The sequence below is a fragment of the Leuresthes tenuis genome, unplaced genomic scaffold, assembly GCF_036924035.1.
Source record: "Leuresthes tenuis unplaced genomic scaffold, fLeuTen1.0.hap1 SCAF_7, whole genome shotgun sequence".
NCBI classification, from domain to species: domain Eukaryota; kingdom Metazoa; phylum Chordata; class Actinopteri; order Atheriniformes; family Atherinopsidae; genus Leuresthes; species Leuresthes tenuis.
In genome coordinates this window covers 9,249,585-9,270,887 of record NW_027325361.1, presented here as the reverse complement: position 1 = coordinate 9,270,887, position 21,303 = coordinate 9,249,585, and the positions used below count along the sequence as shown (strand labels likewise).

At 40.9% G+C, this 21,303-nt stretch overlaps 1 protein-coding gene across 4 annotated transcripts; it reads right to left on the bottom strand.

The window, feature by feature from the left end:
* Positions 1–36: 36 nt before the first annotated feature.
* On the bottom strand, positions 37–21,069 carry tprb (translocated promoter region b, nuclear basket protein). 4 transcript variants are annotated; one of them, XM_072389143.1, is made up of 51 exons: positions 20,901–21,069; positions 20,389–20,493; positions 20,220–20,293; positions 19,211–19,307; positions 18,999–19,102; positions 18,736–18,900; positions 17,914–18,006; positions 17,699–17,779; positions 17,446–17,533; positions 17,115–17,255; positions 16,848–16,948; positions 16,468–16,665; positions 16,204–16,311; positions 15,861–16,087; positions 15,505–15,668; positions 15,130–15,272; positions 14,553–14,701; positions 14,304–14,466; positions 14,019–14,153; positions 13,805–13,945; positions 13,467–13,635; positions 12,884–13,056; positions 12,047–12,199; positions 11,773–11,889; positions 11,437–11,640; positions 11,052–11,236; positions 10,728–10,875; positions 10,352–10,489; positions 10,122–10,253; positions 9,880–10,010; positions 9,536–9,746; positions 9,240–9,386; positions 8,907–9,105; positions 8,335–8,528; positions 7,852–7,925; positions 7,275–7,459; positions 6,830–7,123; positions 6,364–6,518; positions 6,190–6,270; positions 5,627–5,812; positions 5,383–5,535; positions 3,898–3,991; positions 3,144–3,304; positions 3,004–3,063; positions 2,819–2,913; positions 2,260–2,357; positions 1,947–2,039; positions 1,635–1,788; positions 1,352–1,473; positions 1,143–1,238; positions 37–216 (listed from the first exon to the last, which is right to left on the bottom strand). In XM_072389143.1, the coding sequence occupies exons 1-51, from the start codon at positions 21,049–21,051 to the stop codon at positions 167–169; spliced, it is 7,080 nt and encodes a 2,359-aa protein (XP_072245244.1). In that variant the 5' UTR covers positions 21,052–21,069; the 3' UTR covers positions 37–166. The 4 variants fall into 4 exon arrangements, with proteins under 4 accessions (XP_072245244.1, XP_072245245.1, XP_072245246.1 ...); XM_072389144.1 differs by having other exon boundaries at positions 2,819–2,910; XM_072389145.1 differs by having other exon boundaries at positions 6,830–7,120.
* Between the last annotated feature and the right edge of the window lie 234 nt (positions 21,070–21,303).

Below are 21,303 nucleotides of genomic sequence, written 5' to 3'. Positions count from 1 at the left end.
TTTTGATAACAAGGGGTACTTTTTAAGTACATTAAAAAAGAAATTAGAGGCAAATAAAAACAGACCAACAAACAGGCTTCAGAGCAAGGAAACATTATAAAGAATTAAGTCTACACAGTCTGTTTCTGATGGGAATGGTGGGTTCTCAGGTCTTCTGATTACTGCTTCATCTTGCGAATCGTCTTCCAGGCACACCTCGGGAAGGAAAGGCTTGACCTGTGCAGGTGTAAAATCTACTTTTAGACAAGCTTGCTACACTGATGTAAACTCTGTCCAGCGGTTTTTACCGTTGCAGTTATCGTTTTTGTCACTGAAAACTGAATTTGAATAAAAACATCAAGCTTTTTGCAACTGTGCGTGAAAACTGTAAAAAATGCGCTTTACACATTAAAATAAAATCTTTTTTCAACATTTTTGTCCTGTTTCTGGCAACCAAGTCCCTTCTTTCCCTCTTAGTTTAAGATGTTTGAAAATGAGAAAAAATGTATCGTAACAAAACTTATTAAAAGTTTTTAAACATTTAAGATGGTATCTGTTGTTGTAAATTCTTTTTTTGTTTTTTTGTTGCACCATGTGCTCCTTCCCACTCCGTTTGTGTATCACCCGTTCAGATTTTAAAGCTGAACGGGTGATACAGGGGGAACTGATTCTGGGTTTCTTTTTGCTTCTTTATCACAACTTCTTTCAGAGTAGAGGAACAAAAAATTTACATATCAACTTTTATTTAGTCTTTATTGATTTATAAAAAAAAAGTACATGTTTAGTTATAAAATGCCTGATTTGTATATTCAAACAAAACATGTTAAATAAAGTCAGCTGGTTTTAATCTGCTGCCGCTTTTCTTATGGTTGACTTTTTCACCCACATCAACTACGCCAACTTTCTTTCACAGTATCAGGGTTCATGTTCTATTGGCTAAGTTTGAGACTGAAGAGACTAAAGGCAGAGGAGATTTTCTATATTGATATTCATATTGATGTTTAGCAATGCTTTTTAATATATTCTGGTGAGCTCTCCCACTGATATAAAAATCTTTGATGCACCAAGATGCCGGGGTATTAGTTTTCCATGAACTTGTTGAGAGTCACTGACCACTTTACCACTAGAAATGAAAAAATCCTGTTTGCTTTCAAATATCGTACCTCCTCTCTTCATGCGCCCACCACGACTCTCTGGCCAGCGTTGCAGCTGTCTGCTGGGTCCAGGTCGAGAGGGTTTAGGTGGAGCACTGCTTGTATCTAGAAAGGCATGACATTGGCAAATCAAAACAGACAAAAAAAAAGTAACATGAGAGAAATCCTATTTACTGTTAAAGCAATGAAGAGATCACGGCAATGAGACTACATTGTACCTGCAGAGCTGGAGGAAGGCTCCTGGCTGGTGGAAGGGAGGCTGGCTTTGTCAGATGGCTGGCTTGGCTCTTCAAGGTCTCCCTGGGACCCCACGGGATCCACCGACACTTCAGCACTGGGCCTGGGAGGAACAAACAAAACGCATTTATGCAAGAAAACCCTTTGATTATGACCTTTACAAACCATCAAAACTTTTCCTTTAGCAAGCAGTAAAAAACACTGCAGTTTGATTTCAGTCAGAAACATGAATTCCATAATCATTAAAAGAAATAAATAAATCACCTATCAGTGTCTGGCTCCAGGAAGATGTCATCTCTCTCCTCCCCTGTACCAGCTGTTCCAGGCACAAGGCCTGGTGTGGATGTGCTCACCATGGGAACCGACTGTGAGGCGTGCTCTGCTGAGTCGGACTGTGCCGCCTCAGAAAACACAGTTACTGTAAGATAAGAAAAAACACGTCTTGTTTTGAGAAACTGATACCACCTCAGAATCTGAAAGTTTTCCAACGACAGGAAACAAAGTTTAATATGATGAAAAGGGTGGAGCACACATAATAAACCGATCCCTTCATAACAGACTGACAGAGCCAGATACCTGGTGCTGTAACTTGCAGTGGTGTGGTGGGAACGCTGCGTCCACCCGACTCCTCCTCATGAGGTGTTAAGTACAGAGAACTTTCATACAGACCTGAAGAAAAGAATTATTTTGTTATTACAGAATAACTGGAGGCTTATACAGCTTAACCACAACATCCATGTTTCATATCAGTGCTGCATGATAACGCTCCTCTTTTCCTTCTCTTCACTTATTTCACACCTTCCTTCAAATTTTGTCTTAAAGCTGGCAAAAATACCACAAGAAATAAGACTTCATGTTCAGTGTTTGTAAACGTGTGATGGAGCACCACCTTGTGATGCGAGCTGTCCAAGGTCAGCGTGTGAGGACGAGCTGGTCTGTGGCATGTCCTCTGAAGCACCAAACCTGAAGCGAGGCACCTGGGGAGAACTGACAAAGCAAACACAGAGACGGGTCGCATGATTACGAAAGGCTGTATGGCGACTTAAAATCCAGTCAGTCTTTTCTTACCACATGATCCTTGCTTTTAAATAACAGCTCTGGGCAAAAGATGAACGCATCTTTACATTTAAATTATAGTATTTTACAGTTTCAACTTTCCTCACCCCAATGAAACAATACAAGTGAATAGAAATGACTCAAGTATAAAAACATACAGATTTACTTTTACCTCCTTTCATCAACTGAAAACAACACATTAAACATTATACTGTAAAACAAAAGAGAACAACGGGAACAACGTAGACACATTTTCCCCAGACCCCAGTTCATTACCAGCACTTTCACTGCATATTTTTTTACACTTTGTACATGTTTTCTGGTTTCTAGAGTGTGTGTGTGTGTGTGTGTGTGTGTGTGTGTGTGTGTGTGTCAAAGCCTGTGAGACTTACTGGATAACCTGGTCAAATCCATCAGGGCGGTGAGGCCCCACAAGAGTAGGAGTGCTGGGAACCGTCCTGTCATCTTCATCAAAGAAGTGCTGCTGCTAAGGAAGAGGGGGCAGAAACTTTGAAACAGACACTTGTATAAATAACATCATGACAGTCATTTTTTTTTAATTGCCAATGTGACTTACAGCACTGCCCGACATCCCAGGAGTAAGTCTGCCCACCGACTGGCGACGGACAGGCATGCGCTGTAAAGAACACAAAACAGGTTAAAGAAGGAAAACACATTAAAGGAACACATGTTGTTTCCCCCCTCAGTGTGGCATACCTGAACCTGAGCGGGTGGCCCAAGTTCTGATGTCGTGGCGGGATGGATGTTCAGTCGGGGAGGCAGCTGTTGCATTGGTCTCCGCGGTGACTGGGGCATGCGTGTGCCAGAACTTGAAATGGGTTGTTCTGTTGAAAAGGCCTCCATCGTGCTCCCCTCAACTAAGAAAAACATTAAGAAGGATAAGCTTAACAGAGGAATATTTGACATGAAACCACAATGTGCAGATATAAAACTACTGAACTGCTACAAGCTTGCTCTGAATGTACAGAGAAGCACATTTATGGATCAGTTTATAGAGGATATGAAAATGTTTTGTACAATAACCTGTATCAGTTATTTCAAAGACTTGAATCATAAAATGTCACATTAATATGTCCATTAAAATGGAGAGCTGAATAAAAAAAAATACCTGAAGCCATCTTTGTGTGACCCCAGCCACTATCTCAGCTGAGTTTTAAAATCTACTCCAAATAATAGACAGTAGCAAATAATACTATAAAGACCAAAACTAAAACACATTGGAACTATCTGACTGCTTGCATGTAACAGAAGTTGAAGTTTTTGTTATTAGAGGCCCCTGTTGGAAATGACTTGCTTTCAGCAGCCTTCACACCTCCCCTCAGACAGACAGCATTTTACATCTTTTCCAGTAAAGTGTCAGATAACTAATTGGATAGCGGGACAGTTTATGAGCACATGTGGAGGAAGATCTACACAGTATGACTGTTTGACAGGGTTTCCTGGATCTTACAGCTAGGAGTCTGGGAATCTGCTGGCCTCTGGGCGGTGTCAGACGCCCCCAAACTCTCCTCTGTCTCGGTGCCTGGGTCTGTTACATCAGCTCCCTGGGAAAGGGAAGAAAGTAAAAAATAAATAAATAAATAAATAAATAAATAAATAATAATAATAATAAAAAATTATTAAAACAAAGACGTTATGAGGAATTTAAAAAAGTTGAACTGGGTCAAATATAGAATAAGAGGTTAAGTGAATATGAACAGTAACAGGAAAAAACAGAGTGGAAGAAGAAGAGTGTATGGAGTGGCTTGGAAAAGCAAAATATACAAATTAACAACTCATTTTCTCCCTGAAACAAACAAAGAGGCCTTTTCAAGGCTAAATACGAGTAAATGCTCACAGATCTGTGTGCATTCCATTAAATTGCTGGGGACGAGTGAAGAACCCATACACATCATCAGTTTATACTGCTGACTGGATAACATCATTATTCATTATTGTTAAAGCTCAGATTCAAAACTTGGGAGTTTTTTTTGTTAGTTTATACATTTATTATACGTATCCTTATTTGTACTGATGCATTCAAGAAATTCAAGAAAGTATTTCAAAGGGAGTGTACATGGCTCACTGGGAGTGAAACTAACTAACTAACTACTATCAATTTTTGTTTTTAGCATGATATTTATTTGCCAAATTAAACTGCACTAATTGGGGCATTTTACTGTATGGCAACGTATCAGATATAGAAACAAACAAAAACAACAAATACTCCAGTGTCACATGCATCATAATCATGGTCCGATAACAGTTTATGAGGAACGTCCGCAGATTTTAAATTCAGCCAACTGTAACCAATTTAGTGAATTTTAGTTTTTGTCACATTTCAAGGAGCTCCATTTTGTACCAGATGAAATACGAGAAGTAAAGGTGCACAAAAAGAGCTCAATGTCAGCTCAAGACAGACACACACTGAAGATTTTAACCTCTTGAACTCTGGAAGCTCACCAGTGGGCAAACAGCTGTTTTCTCCACATCACTCTGTACACAGATTGCTGTTCATGAGTATTAGTTCTGTTCAGACAGTCAAACAAATAAGGGTCAATGTGTCCTGGACCAGCGTCTAATGTGGCCACACACTCTGTCACGCACACACTAAAAACGGGTTTTCTGATGCCTCACACCAAACAGTACAATCAAAGGACCATTAAATGATGCTTTTTCAGACACTGACTCATCAGACTGAACATGCACAACCAAGAAAAGAGAGAAAGGTAAACAACTAACGTCAATATAGGAAAAGCTTGCACGCATGCTGGAAGTTAGGCCAGGGAGGTAAAATACAACTGAACTTAAAATGAGCCCATGTGGAACAACTGAGTGTGAGCTGGAAAGGAAAGCGTAGGAAGGGTTAACATATGCGGGTAATGACAGCGGCGTGGGTGACCGAGTAAAAAAAAGTTAGGACTGTAAGAACACGATGTGTCAGAGGTAATCCAACCTCTGTGTCGTCTCCTTCGTAAGCTTCATTGGCATCTCCGCTCCCCTCATTGCTGTCCTCTCCCTCCTCCTCCATTCCTCCATCGTCTTCCTCTTCATCTTCCTCATCGTCCTCCTCCTCATCATCTTCTTCCTCATCTTCCTCTTCATAGTCCTACAATGAGCAGGGGAGAGAGGGGTCAAAGCATCAATAAAAGGATGTTTTCACTAAGTAACTTTAAAAATACTCAACACAAAGCCTCTACCTGCTCTTCCTCCTCCTCATCCTCCTCCTCTTCCTGCTCATCCTCACTCTCAGAGTCAGTTAGTATGACAATTACTTCCTGCTGGTCAGGAGTGTCACTTCGAGTCCGGCTAACTTCTTGCTCCATTGCGACGGACTGAGAGGCTGCACCTTCATCTCCTTCCTCCAAGGTTGGATATTCCTCTGTCTGTATAGTGAAAACATTTAGAACTTCCCCAAGTGGGTATCCTAACTTTAATGCCAATTCTACATCCCTGAATTCCTCCTGCCCGTTACACACTGTCACCGCCACATTCAGCTAGATTTCCTGATAAATCCACAGCTGTAAGATACAGCTTTAAATAAAAAAAACAGAACAAAAATGGGGTTATAACTCTTACAGTACTGAAATATTTTATGTCAAGCTAAATTGTGGTACAAAGGCAAAATGAAGACAATCCTGAAAAACGCAGTGGTTGACAGTTCTGAGCTTATTTGTTTGCAACTGCAACACTGAAAGATCTTATGTAGATTTTGGTATGATGCATTCTCTTTATAATCATCTCTGTAAGGTTGAAGGCTGACCTGGCTTGCTTCAGCACCATCCTGACTGTCTGTTGGCACCACCCCCTCAGCCTCAGCGCTCTCCTCAGCCAGCACCTCCTCCTAAGAGCACCACATGACATTTAAGATAACACACCACTTTAATGTAATGGACAGACTTTATTTTTGGACAGATTTCAGTGCGTTTCCCTTCACCTCTGGTCCAACTATCTGGATGATGCGCAGCTTCTTTGATATGGGAGCTCTAGGAGCGTCTTCCTGGGTTGCCTCAGTGTCAGTAACCACAGGGCTGTTCTCTTCTTCTTCACGGGGCCTCTTGGACATGGTAGAGGTTCCTGGTGTTGCTGAAACTGGAGTAAAGTAATACTCAATATACTGTATGAAGAGCATTGTGGATCTGAAGCATAAGATCAAAGAATCTAAATTGGTGTGTCAGTATTAGCAGACGTTTGTTATTTTTACAATTTGCAAGGCTTCTAGCCTCAGTTTTCAATCAGTAATTTCTGACACCATGTTTTAGTGATTTAGAACAGAATCTTATTTAAATTCTTCTGTGCTCTTCCTCTTTAAAACATACACCATCTCCTCTCATAGAATAAACACCACTAATATTCCACATAAAGTTCTAATAATCTCCACTTTAAAAAGGACAGCTGCTCACCAGTGCCAAACACAGAGGATGTGGAGGATGTTGAAGGCCACTCCACCTGCGAACTAGGTGTCGCTTCGATCACCACAGGCGGTGGCTCCCGATTGGCTGGTTCTGAGTGGGTCACACTCTGTTGCTGTGTTGGCTGAACAAATGCTGTGGCTTGTGTCTGCGTCTGCTGAACAGTCAGCATGGGGGTAGCTAAAGTTGTCTGGACATTGGGGCTAGCAGAGCGCAACGAGCCGCTGGCACTGCCATACACAGTCACGTGCTCCACAGGAGGGCCTTCGGCCGACTGCATGGCTGCTGAAGAATCCAGAATTAGTGAAAAATTCAACTAATGTTAAACCACTGGTTCAAAAAAGCCCCTGAAACTCATAACTATGAGCAATAACATTTTGGCTTGTGCCTAACTTTGTAAGAAGGACCACATCTAAAGCTTTGCAGCTCCACCTACCTTCCTGGGTCTCCACCTGTGTGGTAGGCATGACTGTAGCGGTGGGTGTTGGAGTGGCTGGGGTGATCATGGGCTTGATGCTTGCTCTTGGAGTGGGCTTGTTTCCCGGGTTGACAGGCTGTTTGCTGGCTGTAGCTACAGGTGTTGGCTTAATGTTGGCAGTTGGAGGCTCTGAGATGCTGGCACTGACAATGATAACGACTGGGATCAATAACGACTCTACAGGAGTCAGAGAACATTTCAAGGATGCTTCAAGTTAACAGTCTGACACCACTGCTCTCTTCCCCCTAGACTTATTTATCTTATTTATGTAGAACAGCTGCCTATACATTTGTGGCACCGAGTAAAAAATACAGGCATAACTGAACAAATGTTACACATAAGAGAAAAAATTACTTAAGAATAAATTAGTAACAGTAATAAATACAGACTGGTCACACCTGGTTGACAAGTTCAGTATTGAGACAAATCCCACAACTACAGAATTGGTCAGTTGACTTCTAAATTATGCTTTAAAACTCTAAAAAAAAAAAAAAAAAAAAAACTTTAAAAAAAAGTAATTTCTCTAAAATCATACCTGCCCCTGTCAGCAGCAGGGGTCGTCTTCAGACTGATCTGCCTCTGTTCTGTGCTCCTCTGCTGCTCTTGAGTCTGGAGTAATCAGAGGGCAAGTTGTACAAAAAAAACCCAACAAAAAACTGAATGACATTTCACACTATATATATGAATGCTTTAAATTCCTGGTGATGTATTCAAGCTATCAAAAAAGATAAGAGTCATCACATGGGATGTCATGGATTTAAAAAAAAAAAAAACAACAACTTAGAAATGCTGGAAGTTTATGTAATCTGTAAGAGTTTATATACAGTTGAATTATTTTCTTAAGGATAACAGTGTCAATGTGAAAAGTCCACTTATTTCTACTGGAAATAATTAATTGGAAAAGAAAAATAAAGGTTGCCTCATGCAACTATCAGAAGCCTGTCACAGGTAAAAAAATATATAAATTTTACCTGTGATAATAAAAGATCTTGCTTGTGAAAACTTGCTAGATTCTCACCTTGCTGGGCCCTGCCTCAGGTGGCTCGTCCCTCTGCTCTTGTCTCTCCTGGTGACCTCGCAGGTCTCTGAGCTCTCTCTCCTGTCTACTAAGCCGACCCTCATACTGAGACTTGAGCGCGCTCACTCGCACCTCCATCTCGTCCCGCTGCTGCTTTAATTCTTCGTTTTCCTTCTGCAGCTGGTCTTTGGTGCCTGGTACAGAGGAAGAACAGTGGATGACTTAAGAGGATGTTTTTTTGGTGCCAATAGGCTGCAACCGATATGTGAAAAGTAAAACAATGTGCGGGAACCCCAGGTTGCTGGAATCCCCCCAGTTAGTGCGAGCTGTCAGTCAGCTGTGTTTAATGGTTGTAGGAGAACTTATACGTCAACTGATGTTCCAAGTATTCAATATGCCATCTAAATAAAACAGATTTTGTTCAAAAGGAAAGATTTCCCATAGAGACTTTTTATTTCAATACAGTGGTATTTTTGCTTAAGGTTATCGATACCGTCAGAATCTCATACTGACCTATGCTTACTTCCACTGGTTGTAAAATGCAGCAGATGAGATTAAGAAAATCCGCTCACCTGTGAGCAGATTGATTTTCTGCTTAGCATTGACAAGGGCCTTCCTGGTCTTCTCTTCCTTCTCGGCCATCTGCTGCCTCAAAGTGTCCTCCTGAGAGGTCTTGTCCTGTAGCTCCTGCCTCAGCCTGGTGATCTCTGCCTGCAGCCTGGAGGACTGTTCTTGGGCATTACGCACCTCAGTCTCACGCTCTGTGACCACCTGTCACAAACATTGGAGAAGACATTCAAAGCTATTGCTTAAACTAGCCGATGATGAGAACATGAAAGAGTGTACAAAATGTAATGTTCAGTAAAATGATTGATGCAAATCTGCTATGAATTATGATGTCTAACCTTGTTAACGTTCTCCAACTGTCCTTCCAGCTCTTTGGTCCTGTTTTCAGCCTGATTCAGAGAATCTTTGAGGCTCTGCAGTTCTTGAACCAAGGCTTGACGAGCTTCCTCGTCTTGGGATGGGCCTACTGCAGCCTCGGCAACAACCTGCAAGATACGGAGTATGATGTATCAACCCGAAACAAGCGCATTACTGATGCTGCTCACTGTCGGTTCACGAAATAAAGCACACAACAAAACCATTAACTTTTATCTAAAGCTTTGAATCGAAGTCGAGCGAAGACAGAAACTACTACCTTGTCATGTGCCACTTTGAGCTCATCGTACTGAGTCTTGTAGCGACGTCCAATCTTCTTGACCTGGGTGATAGTTCGCATCTTTTCCTGGAGTTCCTGGTTTTTAGTCTCCATTTCCTTCTTCATTGTATTCTTCTCTTCAGTTATTTTACTCATATTGTCTCGCAAACTCTGCATTTGACCCTGCAGTGATGTTGTTAGATTATTTGCCCTATTCAGAGACAGAGAAAAAGTTCGAAAAATTAACAGGTTGGGAGGAAAAAAAGCAAAAAGATGGGGGGAAAAAGGGCACATAAACATTTAATATTTGGCTTAATTTGGCAATTTTAGGTGTAATCCCTCACCTGGCCACCTCTACTTTGAGTCTGCTGCTCTCCTCACTGAGCTGCTGGATGCGTTTAAGATGTCCCTCTCTCTCAAAATGCAGACGCTTGTACTCTTCAGGATCTGAATCTTTCCGTTGACTCACCAAATGCTGAAGAATGAGGAAAAAAAAATTAAATGAATATATTAAACATAAAACCTTTAAAATGCTCCTCTACATTAAAGAGGTGTTACTGGTTTATCTGTTATTCTCTAAAATGACCTGAGTTCGAGTCTGCCAACGCCTTATATCTTCTTCCAGCATCATCTTTTCTGCTTGCAGCATACCGCTTTTCTCACTCAGCTCGGAGTTAGCTTGCTGCAGTGGCATGATGTCCGACTCAAGCCTTTGCACCTAAAACACACAAAAGCCAAGCTTGAGCAAAAACTATCAGAATACTCAGCAAACAAAACTATCATCACTAATACTTTCCTATAAAATAAGACTGATACCTTAGCTTGAGTTTGCTGAAGTTCCTGCTCCATCTTGTCCCTCTCCTCTCTCAGCATCTTGTTGGTCTCCATTAAGATGCTCATCGTTTCAGTCTTCTTCATTAGCTCATCGTGCTGAGCCAGGGTCCTTGCAGTCACCTAAACATAAATATAGCACGATGGCATCAGTCATATACCGCAAAATGTAGTGTTGGAGTGCTTGACAAGATTAAAATTAGTTGTCCATTTCCTGTCCACTTATTCATTCTCTGATCAACTAAAAGAAAGACAGACAAAAACTTCATTTTTCATTTCTTCATACAGAAATAAAAACTGAAATGTAACTGTTTATTGTGATAAATTGTGGGATCTTTGGATCAAAATGGTTTAAACAGACCTGCATTCTCTCCCTTGCAGCGCTCAGATTGTCCTGAACCTCTTTGAGCTCCTGTTCCAAGTGTTCCGCTCTCAAACGGTAACGTAAACTCTCACCCTGGGCCACCTCAAAGCGAGATTCTGAAATTTCCTTTTCCCGACGCACAAATCTGTGACGGAGAACAAGAGTCAAGATTTTAAAAATATCGAGAACGTGGCGAGACAAGACCGCATTAAGCAATATAACTGGTCAAAGCACAACAATAAGGGAGATACTGAACATTTTTCGAATCGTATACATACAGATTAGATGTTCATCTACCAGATATGATCAGAGATATCTTACCTGAGAATCTCAAGAAGCTGGTCTTGAGATTTTCCCTCTTCAGTCAGTGATATGTTCAAGGAACTCTCATTGGCACGCTGCATATTAGCAGCCATCTCACTGCTCATTGTCTGGACCTGTTCATGCAGGAGGGTATTCTGCCTCTGCAACTCTTCATAGCGGCTCTCCATCTTGGAAGTCTCCTCCTGTAAGATAAGAAAGAAATTACAACTGCAATATCTGTAATAGAGATTAAAAACACATAATTTATAAAGAAAATATAATACAGTTTAACTGAGTCTTGAAAAATGCCTCGTTTGGCTTTCAAGTACTTTTAAAATCAGTGTTAAAACACCTAATATAGTCTTATATGAAAAGGATCTATTGTGCAAAGTCTAAAACCAACCTTGAGGATCTTTTCCTGCTCCTCCCAGGAGACTCTGGCCTCCAGCAGCTCAGCACTGACCCTCTGGGCTCTCGTCTCTAGCTGGTGTCTGAGTTCGACAGCCTGCAGAACCTGAGCTTTAGCGGCCTGCAGCGCCTCCACATCAGCCGCGTGGAGTATCATTTCACGCTCATACTTGTCTTGAGCTTCAGCTGCCAGCTTAGCCTTGGAGATGGAGAAGAAGTTTTGTTATCATCTCAATATACTCTATAAAGGGCTCCAGACACACTTTTCTGAGTATAAATGCTTGTAGTAGTCTGATCATAATCATGCTGAAGTTTTACTATCGCTGCTTACCTGTTCCTGGGTGTCCTGCAGAGCCTGCTGCTGCTGGGCTTCTGCTACAGAAACCCGCTGTAGCACAGCCTGGTGTTCTGCCTGGGCACTGCTGAGACTTCTCTGCAAGGTATTTATCTAGAAAAAGACAAACTATCAGCAATTTCCTTTTATAATTTCCTGATACATATATATAATTAGATGTATATACAAGTGAATGTTTCACATTTGTTTGTATTCTTTTTTGCACATATGTCCACCTATATTTAGAGCTTAACGATGCAAAATTTTATACCTGCTCCTCAAGAGAGGCCACAGCTCTCCTCTTGTGCTCCTCCAAGCCTTGCTTTTCTTTCTCTGTTTCCAGGAGCTTCTCTTCGAGCCTGCGGTACTGCTCCTCAGCTTCCTTCAAACGGCCCTCAATGGATGAGCGAGCCTGCTCTGTTACCTGGTCATTGGATATTTACAAGTATGAAATCAACACAAAAGCCTTAAGTGTCAAGCTTTTAATTGCAAGAGTAAGTGTTCAAAGCTAAACTAAGAATAGTCAAAATATCTTTTTTTTTTGTAGTTTATTGATTGTAACAAATTAAATGAAAACAATAAAATGTATGAAAACCTTTAGATTTAGTTTTCTTTTCAGGAAAGCAAAATAGCTCAGGAAGAACAGTCATCTACCAACCACAGACACTATAAGAAGTGCTGTATCAGTGTGTGTGAATGAGTGGATGTTGCATGTAGTGTAAAAGCATTTTGAGTAGTCAGCAAAACAGAAAAGTGCTATATAAATGCATTCCATATATTTCTCTATCAAATATATCATGTGCTCTGTGATAAAAACCTTCTTAAACTATTACAATGCAATGCAGTTCCTTATAGGTGGCATTAAAAGCTTAGTATTTTCCCCTTAATTGACAGCCAATACACTTATATCACATCTGAATAAGTCTTCTTTCAGTTCCATCAGATCAACACTGTGCGTTTATAAATGTAACAGTGGATCTGTTTGCCATACAATCACTCAGCAACTTTTCCAGCTTTGATCTTTTGTTCAGTGTTGATAATAGTTAATGAGCTGATGGATCCATAAACACGTATAACCTGAGAGCTGTTTCATGACTGTGCCTCCAACCTGTTTTTCCTTGTCCAGAGACTCCTCCAGGCTCTGAGCCATGGCTCTGTACTGCTCAATGCTGGAGGTGGCTTCCCTGAGGCTCTCTGCCAGTTCCTCTGCACGGGTTTCAGCCAGCAGCAGGCGTCCTTGGAGGTCCTCTCTGTCTGGATCTGAACCCTGCAGGCCTGGAACTGGATGAAACAATTTGCAATGTAAAACCGAGGGAGGATGCATTGTGGACTAACAAATGAGTAACATTAAACTGCTAAACATAAACTGAAAAGTGTGGTTGAGAGATATCGTTGAGCTCTTGCACTGTATGTCACCTCACATGGACAAGAGCTATGGAGCAGTGCACACAAGCTTAACCAAGTAGGCAAAGTACAAAATCTGAGTCAGTTGACTAGAAAATGGAAATTTGTAAGCAATTTAATTGTTTAATTGCACCAATAAACAAATTCAAACAATTGGAAAGTTAACCAATGAATTGCTTTTCAAAAGTTGTGAACATGACATCCAGAATCCATTGTTAGTTGAGCATATATAAACAATCATGACGCCCTTTAAATGCTCCTGCTTGTAAACATGTAATTATGCCAACCTCGAATGATGGGGGTGGATGGTGAGCTCAGAGTGTGACGTGCTTCCATGCTGCCTTGCTGCAGCCTGAGGGTTTTCAGCTCCGACTCGGCCGCATTCAGTAACTCCTTTGTTTTCTGGTGCAATGCCACTTGTGTCTCTACCTGCCTCTTCACATCCATTAACTGGATCTGCAAATAAGTAAAATCAGGTTAGGAAGGACTGTACTTTTCTGTTGACTTTAGGTCTGCTAATTTATGCGGCAACCAAGTCATCACCTCTAAAGAAACATCTGAAATTATTGTTTCAAAATCTTTTATTCTAAATATATCCAATAGAACACTTCAATATGATACTTACGTCTTGGTTTCTGCTGAGCAGGTGGCGCTGTTCCACTTCTTGTTCAAGCCTCTTCTGTAGCTGGGAGATCTCACGTTCCTGCTTTTCTAGTTGGCTGTTGAAACGCTGACGTGTATCAGTCTCTGAACGCTCAAGGGTGGCCTGAAAAACAGAAGGGTTAACATTTTTGTTTGTGTGTATGTGTTCCTGAGGATAAAAAGTAGACTTGCATTACCTGAATTGCCTGCAGATTGGTCAGCAGCAGGTTCTGGCTCTGTTGCTGGCTCAGCATGTTCTCTCGCTCCTGGTTCAGTTTGGACTCCACCAGCTTCAACATATCTCTCTCCTTGCGCAGATTCTCAGCATGACCCTGAAAGGCAAGATTAGACAAATTTACAGTTTATGTCTCAGTAGTTCTTCAAGCAGTGACAGTTTAAAATCGAACACCTTATAATTTATCTTAGCAATAATAAAAAAAACAAAACAAACAAACTCAGAAACAATGGATGATAAATCAAACCTCAGCCATGGCGAGTTTCTCCCTGGCAGCTTTAAGATCCTCATTCACTGTGTGGATGGTCTGCTCGAGCTTCTGCGTGGCAGCTGCCATCTTCTGCTCTTTCACTCGAAGTGAAGCAATCTCTTTCCTGTAGCCCTCAACATTGTCCTGGAGCATCTCATACCTGCAAGTGTAGAAAAGGAAGTCGCTTTATAGGAGAGAAAAAGAGTGTCTATGCAAAACCGACTGCCAAGTGTTTCCCAAATGTACCTCTTAGAAGCAAACTCTAGCTGGGTGGATATCTTGGCATTTTGCGAGTGGAGAACAGAGAGCTGCTCCTGGAGCTTTTCATTTTGCCCAGTCATTGTCTTGTCACTCTCCATGCGCTCCTTCTTGTATGTTGAGAACACCTCCTGCAACTACAGAGTCAACCAGATTTTACTTACTTTCACAGCACTTCAGTTTTTCCTGTCTAAGTGATGTTTATTAGGGATGAATAAAACACAATAAACCTGCTTTTGATTAAGTAAAAGTGACAGTTTAATCCCTAGTTGTGAGCATTTAGAGAAACCTGGTCTACATACTTTCCCATTGTAATCAATCACAAAATAGTAACAAAGGTAACAAATCAGAAGAATATTAAAAACTTAAGCCTGGAACTGAAAGCCTTCTTTCATACGAGGCAGTACTCCATATAAACGACACACACACTAACTGTTTGCACAATAATGCCAACAGTTACACCAAGGTTACTTAATTTCATGTCTCTGCTGTGAGGCTTTGACAGGAAAAATTCAAACGGACACGTCTTTAAGGTTGAACTTAATGCGGCAAATGTGGAGCTCACCTGTCGCAAAGCTGCCTTGGCCTCCAATGCTTCAGCCGACTCTGCAGCCATGGAGACGAGTGCTGTAGGTGTCCCTGTGGTGGGGGTGGCTGCTGGTGAACGTCGAGGGGTAGAGGTCAGAGAGAACTCCTCAGGTGGGGTACCTTGAGATCAAACAACCAGGAGTTTTGATACACTACTGGAACAGTAATAACACTAAAATATACAGCAAAAACTGAAGAACATTTTGAAGTCCAAGTGAAAGTAGTTTGACATGCTAGAAACTACATTTAGATTCAAATGAGTTCTTAAAAAAACATTTGTGTATATTCTGTATATATGCAAATGTTTCTATTGCAGACTACTCCATCTCCGTCTTGTTACTGTCTGCCTTACCTTGTTGTGGGAAGGCGACTCCCGTTGCCTGAGCCAGCAGCAGCCGGTACATGTCCCTCTGCTTCACGATAGACTCAGTCATCTTTATCTGCTGGCTGCGCTGCTCCTTCAGAGACTCCAACTCAGCCTGAGCTTTCACCAGACTCTGCTCAAGTTCTCCACGCCTGACACAGTTATTTGTGGAAAGCAACGACAGTTACCAAATGTGGGTTTATCAATATATTTGTTGCTTGTTCTTCCTTCCACCCAATAATTGTGATGACTACAACGGCGGAATTTGAATTGCACCACGTCTTTCACTGTGGACAAGCTGATCACAAAGACAAACAAAGTGATAAGTATACAGACTAACATACTTTTTGCCAGTAGCTTCAAATTCCTCTTTCTCTTGGGCATCACTGAGCTCCCTGAGGGCCACAAGAAGACGTTGGTTTTGCTTCTGAAGCTCCTCTACACTGCGGAAGGTCACCAAGTGCTGGCTGATCACCTCTGATGTGCTGCTGACGTCAGCTGAGCTCTCGTAGTCTTCATGAAGCACATGGTTTCCACGGGCTTCTTCCAGCTCGATCAGCAGCACACGAACCTAACAGGAAGGAAAGAGGATGGTACAGAGTGTATACATTTCAGGCGTTTTTTTTTATATTTTCATCTTCACCGCAAGTAGAGATCCTCTCTGTATGAAGTAGAGCATGAACCTACCTGTTGAGCGGTGTCAGCCAGCTGGAGTTCAAACCTCTGGTTGTCCCTTTCCAGGACAGATGAACGTTTGTTAGATTCATCGGCCTCGTTCTGCAGACGGTGCACCTCCTGCCACAAACACATTTAAATTCAATATCCCAAACTCTCGACTGTGAATACAGACGCAATAAAAATGGTACAGACAACTTTTTGAGATTGTAGAGCACCATGGGAATGAAATGGAAATCATCCAATTTCACAGACATTCAACTCTGCAATACGCACCGTAACAGCCTGCTCCAGCTTGGCAGAAAGACTGGCCACTGACTGCTGCATGCGCTCATGCTCATCCCTTTGCCTTTTGAGGATGGGTGCTTTTGCTTCTACTTCCTGCACAATGTCATCCAGATACTTGTTGACCCTCTTATTCTCCAACCGCTCCAACTGCAGCTGCTCCTGGCTCTCCAGATAAGCTGTGTACAACTAACAACACAGACCTCATGTCAAAATACGGGCACAGGCAACTCCGTCTCAATGTTTAACTTTTAAACACACTTTATAGGTACAAGAGCAAAAACTATCAGGAAAGTATGCAAACATGTCTCCAGGTTTGGTTAAGCGTTACACCGAAGTTGATTTTTGATTGCTGAAACTGAGCGGCATACCTCAGTCAGCTTCATGGCAGGTTTTATTTTGGACACAGCGGCTGCTGTTGGCGACATTGTTGTCAGTTGTTCCTCTGTCAGCACAGATGTGCCAACAGGGCCTAGTCAGAAAAAAGTAGAAGACATTTATCTATTGTAAATCTATCCCTGCAAGGCATAGTGCTGGTTTATAACAAATCAAATGAAATTAAATTTTTTTTTAATCACAGATCTTCCCTAAAATGCAGATCATGTAATGTTGTTACAAAAGGACAAGAAAGAACTGACCTCTAAGTTTAGAACTGGACAGCAGTTCATTGGCGTTAACCAGCTCTTTCTCAAGGCTCTGGATCCTGTCCTTTAACTCACTCACAGTTTTCTCTCTGGCATCATTCATTTCCTGCAGCTTCTCCTCCAGTGCCTTGTTGGCTGTGGCCGAGGGAGGAAATGGAGAAAGAGTTGAGGAACGCAAACACCTCAAAATCCAATTAACCATTAAACTACAAACCTGAAACACAAATACAAATCATATGCAGTCTGTCCCTCAAGGAAGGATAGACTATCAAGCACTAAATGAACAGAATGTTGGTTTATGATCATGAAGATCACAGCTTTGTACCTTCTCCAGCATCTTTCAGCAGCTTATGCAGCTCCTCTACGGCCCGACTCAATTCCTCACTTTTAGTATCAGAATCTGCGGCTGCTCCCTGCCAGAAGACATAGTAACATTTTTTACAGAGAAAACCATAAAGTGTCCTAATACCATCTACTGTAAATGCGAAACTGACACTTTATGGATTAAGCAACAGAGTTTTGATGTTCTGGTGACAAAAGCAATACATCACATTGTTTGCTTTAGCATGCGTCCACACCTTGTATAAATTGGAAAGCTTAATATTGGCATTAAGCTCATTTCTGAACTTCTCCTCCATGGTGGCCTGTTGCTCCTTTGCCTGAAAAAAAAACAACAACTATGTGGCTATACACTTCTGTGATTACAAATCACTCTTAACGCAGGTATATTTATTCACTCAATTGGTGATTTTACTGCATAATAAACATGACTACACAAATCAGAATCACATACTTCTCTCAGTTTGCTGATCACGTCCTCATTTTGTTTCTGAAGATGCTCATTTGAAGTCTTCAAACTGATCACTTGATCTTGGAGTTTATTTAACTAGAAGTAAAAACAATAATGAAATTAGATGGAAAATATTCTCAGATTGAAGACGGTACTTAAAAGCATCTCAACACTGAGCTGCCAACTCACAGGGTACAGTAGTCAAGTTTCCATCCAAAAGTGACTCGAATCATTGGGAAATGCGCATTAAAAGAAAGTCGAATCATGTGTGTGTTTCCATCAAAAGTACAGACTCTGGTGAAAACTACTAGCTCGCGCCGGTTTCCTGCATGTTGGCATGACAACTAGCCTGTCAACGTTTTACAGGCTTCCCGACCCGGAGTGTATCATCATGGAGAGAGGACTTGAACCTTTATCAAAAATCAGGCAACTGGTATTGGGGCTATCAGCCCAGTTAGTCCTGGCGATTAGAGGGGCTGTCATGAGGAGAAGGCGGCAAGACGTGTTATTTAATGCCCTCATCCAAGCAGAGATCAGGGTGAAAGTGCGCTACATTAGACTTGATGCGAACACAGCTGTTTCCATGCCTTTGGAATCAACCAAAACCCGGTGCATGCGAGCGCATTTTCATTTGTGCGAACCAGGGGATTTTAATCCAGATTATGGCGTTTCCATCATAATTTTCCGATGCGATACTTCTTGATGCGCATCTAAACAGGCTGATGGAAACACACCAGGCGATTACTAAATAGAATGTGACTACATAACACCTTAACTAAAAAGTCTAAAAAAAAGTTACTGTAATAAAAAAGAAAATAAACTTACCTCATCTTCTTTGTTCTCCACAGCGCATTTCAGCTCCAGGATCTCGTTCCCCTTCTGCCGGGACAAGGACAGCATTTCCTCTGTCTTGGCCTTCAGCTCCTCATTCAGCCATGACGTCTGGCCATGCAGCAGCTCCTTCTCTTGGTCCATGCGCTTCTCCTTGTACTAGAATGGTAAACAAACACATCTCTGGTCAATAATTTGCTTATGGTGTCAAAAGTATAAAATATGATTCACTCAATACAAAAATGGGTTTAACTCACTTTTATGTTCACTTCTGTTGCTTCAAGTTCATCCAACTTAATCTGCAGAGCCATTTTAGAAGCACTGGCTTCCACCAACTTATCATTGAGCTGCCTCAAGTCATCTTTTGAAGCAAACAAGAGAAACATCAGTTTAATGTTCCATTAACATTTTAAATGAACAGAAATAGAAAAGCTTAAAAAATGTTTCCACATCAATAATCTGTGAATACCATTCAAATGCTCAACTTCCAGGGATCTCCTCTCCAGTGTCCGTACAAGTTCGCGCTTTTCTCCTTCCAGCTCCTCCTTGGCTTTTGACAGCGAAATCTAAACAAATGCAATAGTTCAACTAAAAAGACTGACAGTGTTGCTTAGAAGCTGAACACACTTAATGGATCATATGTGAAAGTTTGGTGATAACTGCACAAGTGACTGTCAGCACAGCTAACTGCTTCATTCCTTTATACAAACAAAGCAATTCAAATTAATATGAATAAACATGTCTTGAAAATCAGTCAATATTTCATCATAAGCCATTTTCACACAGCCTTGAAACTTTCTGGGTACTCTTTTGGAGAGTTAGATGTAAAAGTGGCAATTGCTGACTCAATCGGAAAGCATTTCATTTGGAACTTCTTAGAATCAAGTCTCCAAGTCGACGATAAAACAATAACATGCGAAGAGAGCCAATGATTGTACAGCTGACTCCAGTCATCACACGAGTGAATAACTTTTGCCGATATCTTTGCAGCAGTTATCTAACATCCTTGACAAGTTGTAAACATGACACAGAGTTACTTTCTGCAACATATTCTGCCTCTTGTATGTTCTACCAAGATGCCACTTTTGAGTATTTACAATAGCACAAATTCATCCCACGTGGACAATCTCTGTTTATTTAGTACATCCATGGGAGGACACCTATCGGACTGATTCTTAGAATAATTTCCTGAAGTTCATGTGTGAAAGCTACACTTTTGCAAAAAAAAAAAAGAACAAGAGAATGTTTCTATAAAGTAAAAAAAAAAAGTTGATTTGTTGGTTGAAATCACCATATGATCAAATGTGTTCATAGAGCTGTGTTAAAAACAACACAATAGAGAATTGATAATAAACATTATTACAGCAATACGTCTATTAGTCATCACTATATTCTTTCATTTCAGTGTGTTTCATGGAATGTATCAGCACGCAGTAAAACAGCCTAAAATGAGGGTGGTTATTTATTAGTTTTCTTACCTTTTCTGAAGACAATTTTTCCTGTGTAGATTCATATTCCTTATTCTTCTCACGTACATTTTTGAGCTCCTCACCTACAGCAAACATTTAATGCAAGTCAATTAACACAACCCAATGAAGCCTAGTTAAGATAAATATGTTCAAAATACAGCAACATTTTCGCTCTTACCGAGTTTGGTGAACTCTTCTTTGAGTTTAAGATGTTCTTGAGTTTGGGTCAAAAACTCTTCCTGACTTTGAGCAAGTTGTTTAACTTTTTCAAAAAATTGTTGCTCTACGTGAAAAAAGCAAATGAAAGACTGTTATAAGTTATTTTATTCGTCAACTACCACACATACTTACTGGTATTAGTCATATTAAATATTCAAATTACCTTTACAATCATTTATGTAATTTACAATAATATTACTTACGTTAAATAAATCTAGCAGTTAGCTTCAGAGATTAGCTAATGCTAGGACGTGTAGCCTTAACATCATGGCTTTCGATAACCAACAATCTTATCAAACACTAGGTCTGGTACAAAAAGTTGTTAGAATTAACACAAGTGAAAATGTACAGTTAATAAATCTGTACATTCAAAGCCACACTATTGACTTTGCTCCATTCACATGCATGCAAGCAATGCAGAGCCATACACTTTAGCATAGCTAAGTAACAACATAGCTACCGATAACTTACCACTATCAACCCGAAATTGCTCCTGTTGTGCTTTCAATGAGTCGATCTTGTACTGCTGATCTGATAGGATTTTCTCAAGTTTGTTATGAATGTTTTTCGGTAGCTTAGATATTTCCGAAGCTTCCAGTTCCAGTAGCATCAGTGCCGCCATTTTTCCGACAACAACTACACGAGCAGGCGCAGTTGATGATTTGAGGTTATTACTGTTGAATTGTGGGAAATATATTATCTTTTACGTGATCATGATGCGTAACCTCTGATAGCACTTTCCTGTTCAGGTCAAAACAGAGCTGCTTAAAAATGTATACTTATTGATCAAATTTTTCTGTAATTTAGACTTAATTTTAGGCTAAACTTATGCTTTAATGCTGATATATTTGTTGACCTTAAGTCTCGACTAACC

Excerpts from the sequence above, each read along its gene's own strand:
- tprb (XM_072389143.1), bottom strand. The coding sequence starts at position 21,051 with ATGGCGGCACTGATGCTACTGGAACTGGAAGCTTCGGAAATATCTAAG. Across the intron at positions 20,494-20,900 it reads GCAATTTCGGGTTGATAGTG|AGCAACAATTTTTTGAAAAA; the intron begins GTAAGTTATCGG and ends TTTTTCACGTAG. Across the intron at positions 19,308-20,219 it reads AAAAATTGTCTTCAGAAAAG|ATTTCGCTGTCAAAAGCCAA; the intron begins GTAAGAAAACTA and ends GCATTTGTTTAG.